This window comes from Acipenser ruthenus, chromosome 1 (genome assembly GCF_902713425.1).
Source record: "Acipenser ruthenus chromosome 1, fAciRut3.2 maternal haplotype, whole genome shotgun sequence".
Classification (NCBI taxonomy): domain Eukaryota; kingdom Metazoa; phylum Chordata; class Actinopteri; order Acipenseriformes; family Acipenseridae; genus Acipenser; species Acipenser ruthenus.
This window is the reverse complement of record NC_081189.1, coordinates 32,187,808-32,208,000: the sequence shown is the minus strand read 5'-3', so window position 1 is coordinate 32,208,000 and position 20,193 is coordinate 32,187,808. Positions and strand designations below refer to the sequence as shown.

Here is a 20,193-nt window from a genome sequence, read left to right as displayed (position 1 = left end):
TTCCATTTTTAAGAAGTTCAAGTCAAATGGAAATGTATGTTAAAACATATGTACAGTACGAATCTCTTCTTCCTCCTCTTCTATTGATGTCTTCCCAAAGCACAGCCATATTTTCTTTGCGTATTAGGCAAGAGCAACAGTGGGGGAGGGAGGGTATGTTCGCGTTAAATGTAATGCTTAGTATGAAGTACTTAGACGGGCGGTATAGACAAAATAATTAATAAATAAATAAATAAATAAATTTTAAAAAAGCGATGTGACGCAAAGCACTGGTATGTCCAGGCCCTTTTAGTTGCTAAAAGGCATGGTGCAAACACAGATACACAGTATAAAAATGTAGGCATCATAGGCGGCGCGTGAGTCTTTCATTTGGGGAGGCTATTCCACACTTTCCCCCCCCCTGTATTTATTAAACTGAACGATGTACAGTAAGATACTCACACATTTTATACAAAACAGACCTCAAAACCACTCAGGGATGCTACATATATATATTTGACATTGTTTTTGTTTTTTTCCAACATAAGGTGGCCAAATAATAAATTAAGTTTAATATAGCACTAGCTTGTACTTTAAAACATGTTATGCCTATTTAAGCAAATTAGAAAAACTGTAAGGATAACAAGCTGCACTGTTTTTTAAAACCTTTAAATCCGTTAACATGTTCTGCAGTCCTACAGTACCTACACTAATTCCGAACACCATTTCCATCACTTCACTCCAATTTAAATCACTTACTATCGTACTTATAATCAAGGGGCATTCAATGTATTTCATAAGGTATATTTGCAAAAAAAAAAAACTGCACTCTTACCAGATCGGCAGGAAGAATGGACATTAAACCAACCAAGCATTGTCTCCTCGAATGACATTGAAATGCAACTAAATCCTGTATTTTGGACCTTGGTGGTACTGCAACAGGACCATCACAGCCTTGTTTACCTGTGTATCTTTGCTAAACAAAACCATTTTCATCAGAATATTAAAATATGTACAGTAAGCAGGCAGATGCGATTTTCTGCTTTCCTTGCAGACACTTTTTCAGAAGTTCAAAAGACCCCGCTTTCACTGAAAATTGAGTGAAGGACTGGAAAAATCTGAAGAAAAAACTTCAGAAACATCCATAATCTGGCACCACAAACAGTGTTCTGAAAGGTGGCATTTGTTCAAACAGTCGAAGGAAGTATGTTCTGACTGTAGTGTCACAGTTATCAAATTCTCACAAAACGATGGTGCGTGAAAACATTATGCTATGAAAATATTTTGCCACAAGTTCTGTAAAATCAGATTCAGATTAAGCAGTTTGTATAGATAACAGCAATTCGAATAAATGTAGAAATTGTGAAGAGGATGTTCCAGGGAAGGGAATGAGCGAAAAGGATTCAGAGTTTTCATCAGCTGCCTCCTGCAGCGGTATGGGGGGCTCAGATCGGTGGGAAGAATTGACGTTAACCAGCCAAGCATTGTCTCCCCTCCAATGACATTGAAATGCAACAAAATCCTATATCTATACTACAGTGTTGATTTTGATGTCCCAGCTGCCCTAGCGGTCTGGCGGTTGTGCAGTAGGAAAACAAGAAATATGTTTGTTAGACCTGCTTTGTGCGCTTGTGGGGAAAAAAATGTATATCTTCTCTCACAAATATTTTTTGTGTTGGTCAGAACAATTTCTTGTGAGGGTTTGGGCAATTTATTTTGGGGAGGCTTAGCCTCCCCAAGCCTCTTATACGCGCTGCCTATGGTAGGCATTAATGAATGGGTTAACTCTGCGTTTGCTTTCACTTTGAAACTTTTTACTCCTACACACTCACCAGCTGTATAGTTGGCTCATCGATCTGAGTGCCTTGTGGCGACACGTTCTGGCAACATTGAGCTACAACAGTATTACGTTGAAAGTCTTAAATCTATGTTAATAAACCATTTGTATGTGTAATTTTCCGTTTTAACATTACTCTTTTCCATTTGAAGTAGTTTCCATGTTTTTCCATTTCATATACCTATAACTGGATATTTATGTACTGGACTTTTACTTTCAAGATACGTTGTTCAAGTAAATGCCAATGCATTAGTTATTGTCATTTGTATTTATTTTAATCAAGAAACAGTTAATAGAATTTAAAAAAAAAAAAATTAAATGAAAGGAAAAAAATAATGCAACTCACTGGTGAAATCGGTTTAATGTTTACAGAAATGCAACAGAAACGAACTTCTGAAAACTAAAATCAGCAATGTTTGAAATCACAGTTCTCGCAGGCGCACTTGTGCATTTTCTGACTTGAGAAACGGCGACATGAGAAAGTGTATACTCAGAATCTTTTAAGTCTAAACATAAATGTAAGGACTGGTTGGTTCCATGAATATTTTTAGGAACTTAATGGAAAAAATGGAAAGACATGAAAAAATAGAAAACAAAATACAGCTTATGGCTTTTCTGTATTCAAATTTACTACCAATTAATACTGCTTTATCTTTAATTTAGAAATTGCTTCACAATTTTCTCTTCTGTCTCATTTGGTAATATGGTATGTATATAATGTGATATTGTTTGTTTTTGTGTCTGAAATATAATTTCTCTGTTTCACTGGTGTCTGGTTCTCTTTCTTCCACCACTTTTTTCTGTGTGTACTTATTCAAAACCAAACAGAGTTCGCTTGAATATGTGGACTTCACTGTGTGCTAAGACAAGTTTGTGGTTTTAAAATTCTAATATAAATACATTATTTTGCAATTACTTTTCAACTCAACTTTTACTTGATCTTTAAATCTCAATGCCGAAAATAATTTTATTTCTTCTTTCTTTTCCATACACTGTACTTGATATATAAACAGAACTATGTGAGTCGTGGCTCGTTGTTTGTTCGGCCATCCTCATTTGAGGAATAACCACACAACAGGATGAACAGTCTTGGAATATCCTCTGTATCCCCTGCTGGTGATGCATATCATCAAGGATATATTGAGGGTGGTCGTAACTACTTATGTCAGATTCTTTATTTGCTGTACAGCCTCGAGGAGATGTGTGTCACTGACCATGTGTACTTAGTTAATTAAAATAAATGTGTTCCATTAAATGTCGAGCATAATATGGGGAAAAGAAGGGTACTTCTGATGCCTACTGTTCTTACAAGAGTGTTATCCGTGCATTTCCAGCTACAAGTGGAGTAAAACAATTACATAAAAAGGCACTCCTATCTGATTCAAAGCCAGACAAAGTAATATATCTTTCCATAAACATAACTCATGCCAAGCCAGAGCAAGACTGTGTCAGACGGTATCCACACTCTGTTGATAAATCCAGGCCCTGGATTAATCCATAGCAGTGGCCTTCAATGTCATTTGTTTAGCTACTCAAGTATCAGCAGTTGGGCTGATACACTGTATGTTTGTTTTTTCTCATTGGTTTCTTTGTACAGTTCTCCTTTGCTTCTGGAAAGCTTTAACTTGAATAGGAAATCCCTGGCTCAAGGTTACTCTGTACTGTGGCAATACAGGACAATGTAAAGAGAAAGGAAAAGGGGGCTCTATATAACAGTATAGATGGCAGAGATGGAATACTGTGGCAGGACCGACGTTCAGAATGTGTACTTATGGTCAGCAGCATTTCTGTATGTACTAATTGAAGTCAATTGTAAGTAGATCCTTGAGCGGCAATTTTTTTTTTTTTTTTGTTTCTTGGTTTTTTTTCGGGTTCGGGTTTGAATAGTAATTTTGTAGCTGACAAGACCATGAATTGCCTGCGTAGTTGGACTAAAAATGTTTGTTTTTTTTTCAATTTTGAAATAACAGCCAGATTAGTATTGGATGCATGGGACCGTTCCTTAAACACTTTTCAGAATGTGTGTTGAATGTTCCTGCTGTGTTTGTTTCATTTATACTTTTTTTATTATTTGTCATGGTGTCTGAGTTTACAGTTGTAGTGTTTGCCCCTTTTTTACTCATGTGTGAAAGCACAAACTTGACTTTGGCCTAAAGCAAAGTACATTTTCTGTGCACTGTCAGCCCTGAGCTTCATGATTTAAGCAAATGGATGCCAGTTGTCCTAGATCCTAAGGTAGTTTTCAAAATATGGGCTGTTTTCGCCACAAAGTTTCAAGTAATAAAAGCATACAGTAGCAAAGTGTAATAAAGAATAGTGAAAGCATGCTAATACATAGGTAAGCATTGTAAAGAAAAGCAAGTATGGTAAAGCATATTAATAAACATGGCAATCCTGGGTACACTATGGTAAATGCATAGTATAACCATGGGAAAAGATCGGAAAGCTGCAAAAATACAATGCAAAAATACTGTGGTAAACTTTTATAAGAGTCTACGGTTATACCATCTGCTTGGATTCTGGGTTCTTCACACATCGGAAGCTTGGCAGTGTTTGTCCTGTTGAAGTAATGTTGGTGACTGTAGGGGGCACTCTAACCTCTAAGCCAATGCCCAGATTGTTGTTACGATTCAGTTAACTGGGGACCACACTGGACTAGTACCAGTTAAAAACTGAACAGGCTTTATTTTGACTGACCTCATTTTTAATAAATACCAGATACTAATCGAGAGGTCTTGAGACTGTTGAGACTAAGTGACTTTAGGAACCCGGGCACTTGGTTGAAGTTTACTGTATTTTAGCTTCTGTATGTACAGTAGAATTAGTGGCACCCTGGAACCAACTCCTCACGCCATTTGTGGTGCAGCGCAAAATACATCAAGGGGATGTGTGATTATCTTTGTTTTATATGTGACCCTACATCTATACATTTCTATGAATGTGGTTTCACAATGAATATCAATGTCTGCTTAACAAATACCAATAGTTAATAACTTAGCAAATATGATTAAAATATTTTTCCTCATATGTTTTTAAACATCACAGTAATAACCGTTCATTCTTAGAAACTGTATAGTTAGTATGCAATTAACTGACAATATTGATTAATGTCACTGACATGCATCCCCTATCGTAACTGTAAATTCAAAATGCAAACATGAAAAAAGTGAAATCACTGTAACCTGTAACACTAAATTATGCTTAAAATCTGACTGCGTTTATCTTTTTAAAAACGTATCATTATTATCTTATATGTTTTCCATACCTTCGAAAACACGAATTTAAGAAATACTAGTGCCTCAGTGTATCTATATAGAACAACGTTTTTTGTTGTTCATTTTATATCCAATTGATGTCTGTTTATTCCATCAAGTGCATAATTCCGTTTCTCATTAAATGAATGATAAAGCTTTGGTTTCAGTGTATCTATTTTTTTTTCTAATGTTGATCATATGAGGTGAGTGGCACACAGATTTGAAGATCTTTTTTTCTATAGCTCAAACTGAAGTACTTCTTTTAGTCATGTATCAGTTCATTTATTTGTGGAAACTTCTAACTATTTAAACATATTGTTCCATATTTTGTCTCTTTGGGGAAATAATGTCAATAGCTGATACATGGCAGTGATATATGCCCTCGAAGGCTAGCACTGACTCCTGGTCTGACTAGGTACGGTCATGGCTTCCATTTGCCCCATAATGTCATTACACTAACACTAGTAGTCTCGTTATAAGACGGAACACAAATAGGACAGTCTCTTAACTATGGCTCCCAACTACAGCGTTATAAAGGGGGACACTGTGTGTATGTGTGTGTGTAGATAGATAGATAAATATATATATATATATATATATATATATATATATATATATATATATATATTTTTTTTATATATATATATATATATATATATATATATATATATATATATATATATATATATAATGTAAACGATCCAGTAGACACGTGCTGCTGAACCACTGCTTTCCCGTTCCACCAGCTGGCACAGACTCAATACGTTTGCAGGCAAGTAACTTTTATTTACAGTATTTAAATCAAATAAGCAGTTTCTGTCACAGTTCTCGCCCCGTACGGGCCACTGACTAACTCACTTCTTCAACCCTCTCTAGCTACATCCGGATATGGAGATAGCAAAGAAGTCCAAGGACCCTCCGACTGAAGTGAGTCAGTCCGCGGGTAAGAACAGGGTCAGCTCTCCTCCCTAGAGCTGTCCTGGGTCACCGGTAAGTGTAGGTTGAGCTCCCTCTGCTGGAGTATATCTGCCACACAGGTAACTATCCAACACACTCCCTCTGCTGGAGTAGTCCTGTAACTCAGGTAAGAACCAGACAGGCTCCCTCTGCTGGAGTAGTCCTGTAACACAGGTAAGTTTTAGACCGGCTCCCTCTGCTGGAGTAGTCCTGGAACACAGGTAAGTACAAGACAGGCTCCCTCTGCTGGAGTAGTCCTGTAACACAGGTAAGTACAAGACAGGCTCCCTCTGCTGGAGTAGTCCTGTAACACAGGTAAGTACAAGACAAGCTCCCTCTGCTGCAGTAGTCCTGGAACACAGGTAAGTATAGAATGGATCAGTTTTTAAAGAACACTTCCAGGAACACAATAGAGGTAACCCCAGACCAAAGAAGTGAACAAAGATAAAACAAGTTATATCCGGGCTGTGGAGAAAGAACTCCTGCAGCCAACTCCCGGTCGTCCACAAAAGCAAACTGTATTTCTTCTAAAAGCCAGTGTCCATTTTCCCTGTATTCATCATATGCAAAGTATCTTGTGTCTGTGTTATGAATAGAAAAATGTCTTGCACTTCCAGTCTCACAAGTCCGTTCTTTCTGGTTATTATTTACTGTCTCTGCAACACGTAAATAACCAATACCTCTCCGGGTTATAAAGCATATAGCACAACACATTACGGTTGTGGCGGCGCACAACCGCACAGCACAGAATACCGCGGGTCTCTTTTAAATTGCTAAGGAGTACAATGTCTTCAAGTCGCACCCCGACAACAGAAAATAAAAATAAACTTTGACAAACAAAAGGCTACCTCAACAAGAGGAAAAAATCGCACTTATAATAACTAAACGCCGACTATATTTTAACACAAACAATAGCTTTACCTTGCGATCTCTTTCTTTTTGGTTGTTTTTCCAACACACTGGAGTTTGCACGCTATTTCCTTGCAGGACAACCGGGCCGTGTTCCCCACACTTCTCTCCCTATGGCTCTGCCCTGCTCCTTTTTAAACCCAGAAACCCCACCCAATTAATTGGCACTCGGATTTCTGGGTTGTGTAGTTTCTTCCTTAGCGCCGCCATTTCTTAAAGGCGACGCTATCCTTTCCTCACAATATATATATATATATATATATATATATATATATATATATATATATATATATATATATACAGTGCCTTGCATAAGTATTCACCCCCCTTGGACTTTTCCACATTTTGTAGCTGGAATTAAAATGGATTTATTAGGATTTTTTGTCACTGATCTAAACAAAATAGTCCATAATGTCGAAGTGGGGAAAAAATCTACATATTTTTCAAAATGATTTACAAATAAAAAACTGAAAAGTCTTGATTGCATAAGTTTTCACCCCCTTTGCTGTGACACCCCTAAATAAGCTCTGGTGCAACCAATTGCCTTCAGAAGTCACATGATTAGTTGAATGGAGTCCACCTGTGTGCAATTAAAGTGTCACATGATCTCAGATTAAATACACCTGTTTCTGGAAGGCCCCAGAGTTTGTTAGAGAGCATATCTAAACAAACAGCATCATGAAGACTAAGGAGCTGTCAAAACAAGTCCGCGATAAAGTTCTGGAGAAGCACCAATCAGGGTTGGGTTATAAAAAAATGTCCCAAACTTTGAACATCCCCCGGAGCACCGTTAAATCCATTATTAAAAAATGGAAAGAATATGGCACAACCGCGACTCTGCCTAGAGAAGGCCGTCCACCAAAACTCAGTGACCAGGTAAGGAAGGCATTAGTCTGAGAAGCAACCAAGAGGCCAATGGTAACTCTGAAGGAGCTGGAGAGATCCACAGCTGAGATGGGAGAAACCGTCCATGGGACAACTATAACCCAGAGTGGCGAGAAGAAAGCCATTGCTGAAAAAAAAACCATATCAAATCATGTTTGGATTTTGCCAAAAGGCATGTGGGAGACACAGCACACATGTGGAAAAAGGTTCTCTGATCTGATGAGACCAAAATTGAACTTTTTGGCCTTAGCGCAAAACGCTATGTGTGGCGCAAAGCCAACACTGCTCATCACCCTGAGAACACCATCCCCACAGTGAAGCATGGTGGTGGCAGCATCATGTTATGGGGATGCTTTTCATCGGCAGGGACTGGGAAACTGGTCAGGATTGAGGGCAAGATGGATGGAGCCAAATACAGGGAAATTCTAGAGGAAAACCTGTTTCAGTCTGCAAGAGACCTGGGACTAGGGCGGAGGTTCACCTTCCAGCAGGACAATGACCCAAACCACCCCTAATACTACAAACACAACTGTTACAAAACTCATACAATCAACAGAATTACGCAAACTACCATTACCAACTGTAAAGTAAACACTAACACAGCTGTACAAACAAGCACAGCTTAAAAGGGACATCTTCCGCAAATGTACACACAAACATAGACCATACAAGTATAGCAACCGAGACGAAATTAATCTTTAAAACCGCAAACTCACTTCAGAACATGTAGGTACACGGGAGGCATCAGAAAGTCATTGTAAAAATAAAGAAAGCGGCACACTCATTTAGGTATTGTGACCCCTTTTGCAAATAAACAAAGACATAGAAACATCTGCTTCAAGTTTTTGAGTAATTTAATTTTGCAGGTTCGTGGTTATGCACGATCATTTTTAATTTCAGTTTTAATTTGTTCCCATTTTCAGTTTTGTAAAGTCTTAAAACATCCCTTTTGGTATTGGTATTAATATTGATATAATATTGTTCAACAACCAACAATATGCAGGGCACCAGATAAAGAAAGCAGGCTACAATCATAATGGAACCAGACATGAATTCAGCCTGGGACAGTCAGACAGTCTCAGCTGATAACAGTTGGTTAAAGGTTAAATCCATCATATCACAGGGGAAAAAAATACTCGCATGCCCCAAGGGTGTTACATTTTATTCTCATGACAACTGCACATTGTTTTCCATTGAGACAAAAAAGGGGTATTACGTTTATGTGCCGTCACAAAACTACCAGACTCGACAGTGAACTGGGTTGATCACTGTATTTGGTTTGGGTTCAAGAGAAATGGATTTGGTGGTGGTCTCAGAAAATATCCAACAAAAACCTAAGATGGTGGTCCCTGCTAGGCAGGCGTAAGGCATGTCCTTTTGGGACAATGTGGTAAGCTTGTACTGTCACTATTTGTGCTATACCTTCTCTGTGTAATATATACAGCTAGCATCTTTTAAAAGCACTAAAACCCATGATAAATAACATAAATACTTGTATTACTTCTTATATGGAACAGATTACACCAAAGTGGGGTTTGAGAAATCCTATAATGTCTGAAGGAGGTGAAATAAAAATAAGTATTTAGCCATGACTTAAACATTTGCAGCGAGGTCTGCGTGCACACAAGTCTTCTGTGTTCAGGTGTCTTTGTACCGTTCTTTCATACACTATTATGCCTGGTGCTTCAAAACCTTTCATTAAATCCTTGGCTGTTAATCTTGTATTTTTTTTAGCTGCTTCGTTGATTCTCCTACCTGCTGTACCAGTCATTTTCTTTTGATGTCCACTTCTTTCAAGCATTTCAGTTGAATTGATTCTGTGGTACTTCTTGATTATTGCTGTGATTTGTGCATTTTGAAATTCCATTTTTTTTTATACTGCATTGTAGCCATTTCCTTTTGTTGTAGTTTGCTGTGTGTGCTTTTCTCAAACATGAATCCAACTCCTTTGTCTTGACCATAATCTGCGTTGTTGCCAAATGTCTTCAATAGATGATGGAAATAATTACCACTTTTCGGGCTATTGACTTTATAATGCAGCTTAATTACTGTGTAATAGTTTTCAGTCAATTATATTAAGTATAGGATGTCAATGCTTTTGTCTGCAACCTGTGTGTGTGTGTGTTTGTGTATATGTGTGTATATATATATATATATATATATATATATATATATATATATATATATATATATATATATATATATATATATATGAATGAATGAATGAATGGAGGAGTTGTGCTCATTAATGGTGCTAAGATAGTGAAGTTGCTTAAGTGTAGAAATCTGGAGGCCCTGAGCTGATTTCTGTGTCTATACTGGCTGCCCATGCAGAAACATAAGGGCCTCCAGTTCATGTCCTGTTTACCTGTATATGTTTAAAAAACAATCTTTCTCAAGTGCAGGTTTTAAAATGGAAGAACAAGAAACTTTAGATCTCAATCATCTGAAGCCCGTGTGGTTTTACTTTTCATGGGTGAAGGCTCATTGCCATAGAAATGAGAAAACAAACAAACACAGAAATTGCACTTCGTTTCTCTCCCCACTGTGACCTCCTTTCTGTGGTTAAGCACGGCTGTCTGCACTGCTGAAGTTTCACAGCTCTCTGCAAACCAGTGCTGGTGTCTATTAGGAAGTAAGCGTGAGACTTGTTTCATTCCGACCTGTCACATCGTAATTCTGTCTTCCTCCCGAGCGTCAGACTGAACTTCCTCTTGTCTGGCACCAGTTGGGTGTGTTCACACCACCTTGCAAAGTTGTCCTCCATGCTCTCATGTGGGTTTAAGCAGTATGTAGCAGCTGCAATCAGCATACGGTGGCAGAAGTTTTATCATCTTTATGATCTATTTCTCTCCAACACTCAGTTATTATTTTTTTTTTTTTTTTTGCGCAGGTACAAACAAACTGGTAATGTTCCAGAATAAGCAAGAAACAACTATATCTTCTTCTTCTTCTTCCATACTGAACTTACAATTTCTTTATGGCTTCCCTACTCTTAGGTCACCCTAACTTATTTATCCTGCTGACCATTAGAAACACTTTTTCAGTCAGTTATAATTAGGAGACAAACTGAACACCCCTCTCTGTTAAAAACTGTTTGTTTTTTCATTCCTTTTGGGGGATGAAATAGAGGTATTGCACTGTGTTTTGCAAGCAAGTGCAGGAAAGACCTTCTTTATGTCCCTTATAACATTATCTAGTTTAAGCATGTAATTTTACATGTTGTCAAGGTTATTTTGCTTGAAATTATAAATTCATGCCATGAACTCTTGTATATTTTTAGATTCAATTATCATCTCTAATCCCCCTATCAACTTTGATGCAAAAACTTTTTATCAGTGTAGAAAAGAAAAGCTGAAGTTCTGGGCTTTGTGCTGCTATTCTCTGGTAGTCTCACCAGTTTAATTATGAGTGTAGAGAAGGCTGCTATTTTTAAGGTTAGGCTGAAGACTTGTTTTGCTAAGAATCTACTTCTGTTATTACCACTTTTGTAAAGTGTACTGGGATGCCTTTAATCAAAATTGTTGGGGGGGGGGGGGGTCTATTGTTATGTTGATCATAGATCACCCCCCAAAAACCTGTTAAAACTTACTGTTAAAATAATATGAGAGTATCCTATTTTAAGACACTCCTGTTCCTTTCCATGAAGCAGAACTCTGTTCATACATAAGGAGCTAAGAAGTCAAAACAATAGTTGTTTTTATTTACTTGAATTTGACTGAAGCTCTGCCAGACCGACTGTCTATAAATTGTGGTCTGGGTGGTTTCTTAGGTACGTGATGTTTTGTTTTGTTTTCTCCTCTGTTTTCAATGTGTATGTTTTCTTTTTTTTCTGCAAGAAGCAGTTCTTGCAGATTTTGAGTTGGGTCTCTTGCTGTCGCTGTTTTAAGGATGTGGTGAGGCTTCAAGCTGGCAGAGGGAATTGCATAGGGGAAGTGGAAGGAGAAATGCTAGCAAAAAAATATATAGTTTGGAACCTATAACACACCCATACTTGTCTTGATATTTTCATTTCATGACTTAACCTTACTGTTACTGTGTACTGTGTAGCAAAAACAGTGTCATGTTTTTTCTCAAAAACGATTAGTCACACAACGATTTTTGAGCATCATCTATAACTTTAAAACTGAAAGAAACTTGACTTCATTGGAGTTTGTAACTCCAGTAAAATAAAAGGTGAAAAAATGCCATAAACCATAACCCCATTCAGAGATAGGAAAGTGATTTTATTTTTTAAATACAATATAAACCAAAAGGAGTTTCCTCTTTAAAATGTACTCAAAACAATACAATACAAAACATACTGTAGGAATTTGTTTCCCAGTTAAAAGTATTTTACATGCAGTAAACATGATGAAAAAGTGTATGATGTACTAGTAGACGTATTAATGCAGTTTTAAAATGTAAACCAGGTAGAAGGGACAGCCCCCAACATGCAACATTTCACTTATCATCCAGAAACTTATAAAAATGTTCAGGTTCATTTGCAACCCATTGCCTCCCCCTTTCAACCGCTCCTTTGAGTTAAAAGGAACAAGCTACACAAAATGTGAAAAAAAAACTTACATATAGTCAAAAACATATCTTACATATATATATTATAATCCTAAGAAAACCAGTTATTGGAATAAACCCTCATTTAGGTGTTCAAGGATACATTTGTAAAAATAAATATTATTAGTGCTAATAATTTTTCATACTTTAAACCAAAATATTATACAGAAGCCATAACCAATATCATATTTGAATAATTTATTTTCATTTTAGTTGAATCATGAAATTCACATTCATTTTTCATGTTTCTGACAAATTTGCAGCAGGGAATTACATGTTTTGTTTCCCTAAAGGTTAGTTTAGAAGCTAACTTGTTTTAATTCTTCACAGACAAGCTGGTGGAAATGTTTGGGTATTATTTACACAGGCTTAGTCATAACTAGAACAGTCTATGAGCTAGGACCAAAAGATTCCACTCCCTAAAAGTTATAAAAAATAATAGAGGGCAAGAAATGCAGATTTGTTATGTATTCGATGATAAATTAGGTGTTGTGTTGAAAAGAAATCTCTCTACAGGCTAAATATTTTGCTTTGCTAAGCAGTCAAAATGAGTCACTGGACCTTCCTCCCTTGTGAAATGTGGTCCACATCAGAAAACTGCTGTGCAATTTTCCATGTCTGAAAATCTTTACAGTAATGACTCCCTGTTTTAAGTGACATGAGTGACTGAACAACCTCCTATTAAACCCATTAGAAACTGACCCCTGCTGGTCAGTGTTGGGGCAGGTTGCCAGTTCACAGGGAACAGACGTGTACTTGAAGGCTGCATTCAAACTGGGTCAGTTTTAAAACAGACTCGTTCTGGTTCCCTTGGTTTGATGCAATGTATCAATGTGTTTGCTGTTCACACTAACCTGTGAGCAAAGGGACCAAGTTCGTTTGGATGCGAGCTAAAGTTAGGTTTTTTTGCCCTTTTGCATTTTTTTTCAGGACTGAGTTTGTTTGTGTTCACAATGCAGTTTGCAAGTGTACTCGGTTTGTTTATTCATACATTCCAACAGTCCCTATATAGTCGTGACAGTCCCGATTTCCGAGCAAATGTCCCGCCTCCCGATGCATAGGAAGAAAGTCCCGATATTTGTTGGCAAGTATGTTTTTATGACATGTGAAATTAAACATCGGGTGGATTTATTGTAGATCATAACTCGTAATTTTCTTTATATTGTCATCTATTCAAAACATGTTAAATGTACATAGACAGATTTAAAAAAAAACAGATCAGCTATTACAATTTAAACATATGGTATACACATAATCGGAATGATTAAACAAATAATCCATAACATTGTTTATTTGATTTTTGAATGGTGCTAACACAACCTAATACATTACTCTGCTATTAACTTGCTGAGCACTGATATAGTTTTGTACTTTAAAAAAAAATACAATTTCAGACCGGAACAAAAAGTGAAGGCAGAAAACTGTAACAATCACAGTTTTCCCCAGGATGTCTGGTAACCCTAATGTAGTTTCCCACAACATTTTTAGTTTTTTGTTCTACTTGTTTCCTCAGAATATGAACTAAACTACGCACAAAATGTTTACTTCCTATTAAGGTTACCTTTTATAGTTTGTTTCCTGTGTGCAAACGGACTGAGTCCAGCAGTTGTTGACATTGAGTTTTAGCAAGCGAACCGGACCAAACGGACCGAGACCACCTCTTTTAGATGGACTCGGTACAGTTCGTTTCCCAAGCAGACTTTGTTGTTCACACGTCACACCAAACATACCGAACCGTACACAGTGCGGACCAAACCCTCAAACTGACCCAGTGTGAACACAGCCTAAGAGATCGGTATAGCTTTGTTCCCGTGTCACAATAATCTTGAAATGCATAGAGCTGACAAAATCATTTCAAATAAATCTTACTTAATAAGAATTACCATCATTTTGTTGATCTCATGTTTTTTTTGTGTTCATTGATGATGCATACATTTTGTACATTTTTTTTTTTTTTTTTTTTTTGGTGAACACATGTTTAATTATTATTATTATTTATTTCTTAGCAGACGCCCTTATCCAGGCCGACTTACAATTGTTACAAGATATCACATTATTTTTACATACAATTACCGATTTATACAGTTGGGTTTTTACTGGAGCAATCTAGGTAAAGTACCTTGCTCAAGGGTACAGCAGCAGTGTCCCCCCACCTGGGATTGAACCCACGACCCTCCGGTCAAGAGTCCAGAGCCCTAACCACTACTCCACAATGCTGTTAGTTTGGAACGCAGTTAACATTGAAAATATGAAGGTTGCTTCTGGGAGTTTCTGAATGTTGTTTTTTTTTATTTTTTTTTATATATATATATACAGTGCCGTGAAAAAGTATTTGCCCCCTGTCTGATTTTCAGCATTTTTGCATATTTTTGACACTGAATGTTATCAGATCTTCAACCGACACCTAATATTAGATAAAAGGGACCCGGAGTGAACAAATAACACAAACATTTGATACATATTTCATTTATTTATTAAAGAAAGTTATGCAACACCCAATGCCCCCGTGTGAAAAAGTAATCTCCCCCTTAGACTCAATAACTGGTTACGCCACCTTTAGCAGCAATAACTGCAACCGAACGCTTCCTGTAGTTATTGATTAGTCTCTCACAGCGCCGTGAAGGAATTTTGGCACACTCCTCCATGCAGAACTGCTTCAACTCAATGACATTTGTGGGTTTTCGAGCATGAACTGCTCGTTTCAGGTCCTGCCACAACATCTCAATGGGGTTTAGGTCTGGACTTTGACTAGGCCAGTCCAAAACTTAAAATTTCTTGTTCTTCAACCATTCTGATGTAGACTTGCTTGTGTGTTTCGGATCATTGTCTTGCTGCATGACCCAGCTGTACTTCAGCTTCAGCTCACGGACGGATGGCCTGACATTCTCCTGTAGAATTCTCTGATACAGAGCAGAATTCATGGTTCCTTCAATGATGGCAAGGCGTCCAGGTCCTGATGCAGCAAAGCATCCCCAAACCATGACACTACCACCACCATGCTTGACCGTTGGTATGAGGTTCTTACTGTGGAATGCAGTGTTTGGTTTTCGCCAGACATAACGGGGCCAATGTCAGCCAAAAAGTTCCACTTTTGACTCATCTGTCCATAGAACATTGTTCCAGAACTCTTGAGGATCATCCAGGTGTTTTTTGGCAAACTTGAGACGAGCATTCATGTTCTTCTTAGTGATCAATGGTTTCTGCCTACTACTCTGCCATGAATCCCATTTTTGCCCAGTGTCTTTCTGATGGTGGAGTCATGAACACTGACCTTAGCCGAGGCAAGAGAGGTCTGCAGATCCCTGGATGTTGTTCTAGGGTTCTTTGTGACTTCCTGGACGATTTTACACCTTGCTCTTGGAGAGATTTTGGCAGGACGGCCACTCCTGGGAAGATTCACTACTGTCCCAAACTTTCTCCATTTGGACAATATGGCTCTGATTGTGGTTTGGTGGAGCCCCAGAGCCTTAGAATGGCTTTGTAACCCTTTCCAGACTGATAGGCATCACAACTTTTTTCCGGAGGTCTTCAGGAATTTCTTTTGTTTGTGGCATGATATGCCTCTAGAACCTGTGTGCTGACAACTTCACTCTGATGGTAAGGGCCAAAGTTAGTCAGATTTATATTGGGCAGGGCTGGCCCAAATCAGGCCTGGTTGTTAACCAAAGTACTCAAACAGCTGACCCTAATTATCCCTTTAATTGGGTTGAGTTAACTAGGGGGGGCAATAACTTTTTCACACCTGAAGATTGCATGTTTGATTACCTTGCACACCAAACAAATGAAAGGAGCACCAAACTTTGGTGTCATTTTTTTCTCTCAGAATATACTATACTACTACAACCCACAAAAAAATCTTACCAAATACAATGTGAAAAATGTGAAAATACTTTTTCACGGCACTGTGTGTGTGTGTGTATATATATATGTATATATATATATATATATATATATATATATATATATATATATATATATATATATATATATATATATATATATTAAAGATCTTAGTATTCCCAAGTTTTGAGTTACTGTGGTTGGAGTCGTCATGGAAACCAGTGGAAGGGGATGAAATCAGCACTATCTTAGGTTCATTGAAGAAGTGCAAGAAAGCAACACAGTCATTTTAAATAAGCAAATGTCAACTATTTTTTGTATATAAGTGAATGACAATGTCTGTGTGTGGTTAAACAGTAAATGTTATTGCATTGAACTAAATTGATTGTTTTCCCCTGTGTGTGTGGCTGTGTTGCAGAGGGACTTCACACAGCGGGAGGGGCTGCAGCAGTCGGACGTGGAGCGCTGGCTCGGCTTCATTACCTTCCTCTGCGAGGTGTTCGGCACCATGAGGAGCAGCTCTGGGGAGCCCTTCAGAGTCCTTGTGTGTCCCATCTATACCTGTCTCAGGGAGGTGAGTGTCTGGGAATCTTCTAACACTGGTACTATATTGGGATGCATGGGAATTAGATTGGTTCAGATGGCAAAAGAGATACCTCTTCTGTTCTATTTCTAGGCACCTAGTAACTAACGCATACATCCAGCTACACAGGTATTGCTGTAAAAACCCAGTGGCTGAGTGGTTTAGAGGATTGACAATGAGATATGAAACCTTTCAACTCTCAGTCAGCAGTTAATATCCAAATAGTGGGAAAGTGCAAGTAACTTGTGGAATCAGGCTACTGTTAAAGTTTATACTCGGTCATTGCAACCTGGTGGCTGTGGTAATTGTCAGCCTAGTTATTACGGGACTGGCAGTCATTCAGTGACGTTAACAATCTGATGAGGATGGAGTCTACGCTCTCACCAAGGCAGGAGCTGTGGATTCCTTCAGTTTCTAGGGCTGTCCGTTCCTGAATGATGTGTATGTCTGTGTATAAAAATCTGCAGTAACATTTACACTGCTGTGCTACAGGGGATGCTTTCTATACAGCTTTTAGATGTGTTTGTGTTATTGCAGATACATGATGGACACGTGTGTTAAGACAAGGCTTCCATCACGTAGAAACCACACACAGCAATATCCAATCCTACCCCCAGCATACATTTGGCAGGCACTCAGGACATCCCCCATTCCTCTACACTTAAACCAAAGTAATTTATCACACTCCCCTGCACAGATCCTACTGCTCTGGTGCTAATTACAGACTTTAAGAGTAGCCAAATGCCCTAGGTTATTTGCATTATTCCAGCACCTGACATTCCTGTTTTGATTATTTCTTTGATTAGGTTTATATGTCATAGTATCAAAGCACCACCAAGCCTCAGTGTATTTGTAGAGAGGAGTGGCGTCTCTCTACTCTTGGTTGTCCAGAACATAATTCAAAACGGACCACTCAAAATTGCAGACTAATAAACTTAATATATTGTAGTCTAATATACCAATATGTATAGCTATGCCCGTTGTGCAATGTTATGTGCTGAGACTTTTGAATTACTTATCATAGGGTAGTCTTAATTGGTGCTGAAAAAGTTAAGAGGCCTCCACATTAGGTTAGTGAATGAAAACCTGGTAATGTATCATAAAAGATACTGTGGATCATGGTATTTTGATTGATCGTCTGAAAAGCTGGGTTGGCCTGACTGGAACTGTTCTCAACTGGTTTAAGTCATCTCTAACTAACAGACAGTATGTTGTTTCTTTAGGGGAGTCTGTATCAAGTTTATCCAATATTACTTGTGGTGTCCCCCAGGGCTCTATTCTTGGTACAATATTATTTTCTTTGTATATGCTGCCACTGGGGGAAATCATTAGTAAACATTAGTATAAACTTTCACTGTTATGCCGATGATACACAATTTTATATTTCTGTAAAACCTGGTGACTCTACTGCTTTTTCAGTCTTACTGCAGTGTCTTGCTGACATCAAAAGTGCAATTGCAAACTCCCTAAAAATGATTTGCGCAACTTGACCTCTAATATAAATCTGATGTAAGAAACTTGGGGGTTATATTTGATTCTGGTTTGAGTTTTTAGGCACGTATTCGAAAAATTATAAGTGTCTTTTTATCACCTACATAACATTGCTAAAATTAGGTATTTTCTTTCTTTGGCTGATGTTGAGAAACTCGTTTCAGTAAGACTTGATTATTGCAATGCTTTATTTGCTGGTCTTCCACATCACGTCTTATCACGTTTACAGCTTCTTCAAAATGCATCAAAGATCTAGGGTTCTGACTAGAATGAAAAAATGGGCTCATATAACTCCTGTGTTGGCCTCATTGCACTGGCTTCCAATACATTTTAGAATTGATTTTAAAATCTTACTAGTAACATATAAAGCACTAAATAGCTTAGCACCAGAGTACCTAAGAGATTCTGTCCCCCTATAAACCTCTGCGCACTTTAAGGTTGGCTAACGTTGGACTTTTGTGCCTCCCAAAGGTAACATTTTTTTTTTTTTTTACTTATTTCCTGTATTTTTACTTATTTTTTTTTAATTGTCCTATCTAGATATTTGCTATTTATTGTTATTATTAATATCATTGTATTTTGTTAATTGTGTGATTCTACTGTTCTGTCTTTCTTGATCATGATACATACTGTCTGTAAAGCGCTTTGAGATAACATGCTATGAAAGGCACTATATAAATTAAATAAATAAAACATAAAAAAATGTAAAAATAAAAGGGGATTTCCAAACTTTGTCCACCAATTACAAAGCCCCCCAACTACAAATTGAAATGAATCCTAGAGACCATTCACTGAAGAATCACATTTAAGGAATTTTGTATTGCATTTGCTACATTCTGTTAGTGACCCCTCCAGACCAATCACTGACCTCTTAATTAGCATTCTGTACAAACAGCCGAGACGAGAACTGCAATAGCAAAATAGCCTGACAGGCTTAAACTTTGCACTTGCCAATCTCTCGGTATGCTTTATGCAAGAAGTTCTACACAGTAATTCACTTTGTGATTCATTGCATATTTTTCTTATGTAACCATTTCCCCTCATAATGTATAATTTTTGGTTGTGTGTTGGTGGTTCAGTGGGAACACACCCCTAGCACACTAAAATGGATTTGTGTAACGTTTTTTTTTTTTTTTTTTTGCTTGTTTTCTGTCAACAGAACACATTAGTTCAGACTTACTCAGTATCACATATTGTCAGTAAAGCAATAAACTGTCTGCAATATCCAAAATAGCTATTAGAATATTTAAGTGAACAGCACCTTCAAGAACAGGATGTATGTTGTACTGGCATTTTCTTGCTGTTTTTGAGCTGTAACCAAAAGATTCCTAAATAAATTAAAAATAACCTGTGAGCGCATATGATTTTTATACATTTTTGGCTTTTGAGCTACTAAAGAAAAATTGCATATGCATAGCTGAAATAATTTGTCACTAGCATTTATTTTTTAAATATGCCCTTCAAAATGCTTATAGAGTGAAACTTCATAATTATACTATACATCTTTTTGAAAATTTTACTGACAGAACTGCGCTAATTTTGTCTGCACAGAGAGGGCTTTTTCGCTTTAATCAATTAAGAAAATAACTATTGATTAATGCAAAAGATTAATCATTGTAGCACTGGGTGGCCGTATGTTTATTAGGTGCCAACAGGCTGAGGACATTTTGCCATCCTACAATGATTGTCAAAGGCTGAACAATTTTACCAGTCACTAGTAAGGGACTGAAAAAACAAGTCTGTAGAAAAAAAAATATGTTTTTGTTGTTGTTCTAGTTTTCCACAATAAAAAGAACAATATTTTCTGATAAGTTTTAAATCTGTGTTATTCCACAATTAAAATAAACGTCCAAAATTGAGTCCCCCTGTCACATTATAAGATACGCAAACAGTACTATTGAATA

At 37.4% G+C, this 20,193-nt stretch overlaps 1 protein-coding gene across 4 annotated transcripts in view; it reads left to right on the top strand.

The window, feature by feature from the left end:
- The window catches only part of LOC117421308 (CBP80/20-dependent translation initiation factor-like), a 148,024-nt gene that overhangs the window by 107,008 nt on the left and 20,823 nt on the right, over nt 1–20,193 (top strand). For all 4 annotated transcript variants that reach the window (XM_059023769.1, XM_059023779.1, XM_059023767.1 and 1 more), the window contains one exon: nt 16,634–16,789. In XM_059023769.1, the coding sequence (XP_058879752.1) occupies nt 16,634–16,789 (156 nt within the window). The remainder of the gene's footprint in view (nt 1–16,633; nt 16,790–20,193) is intronic.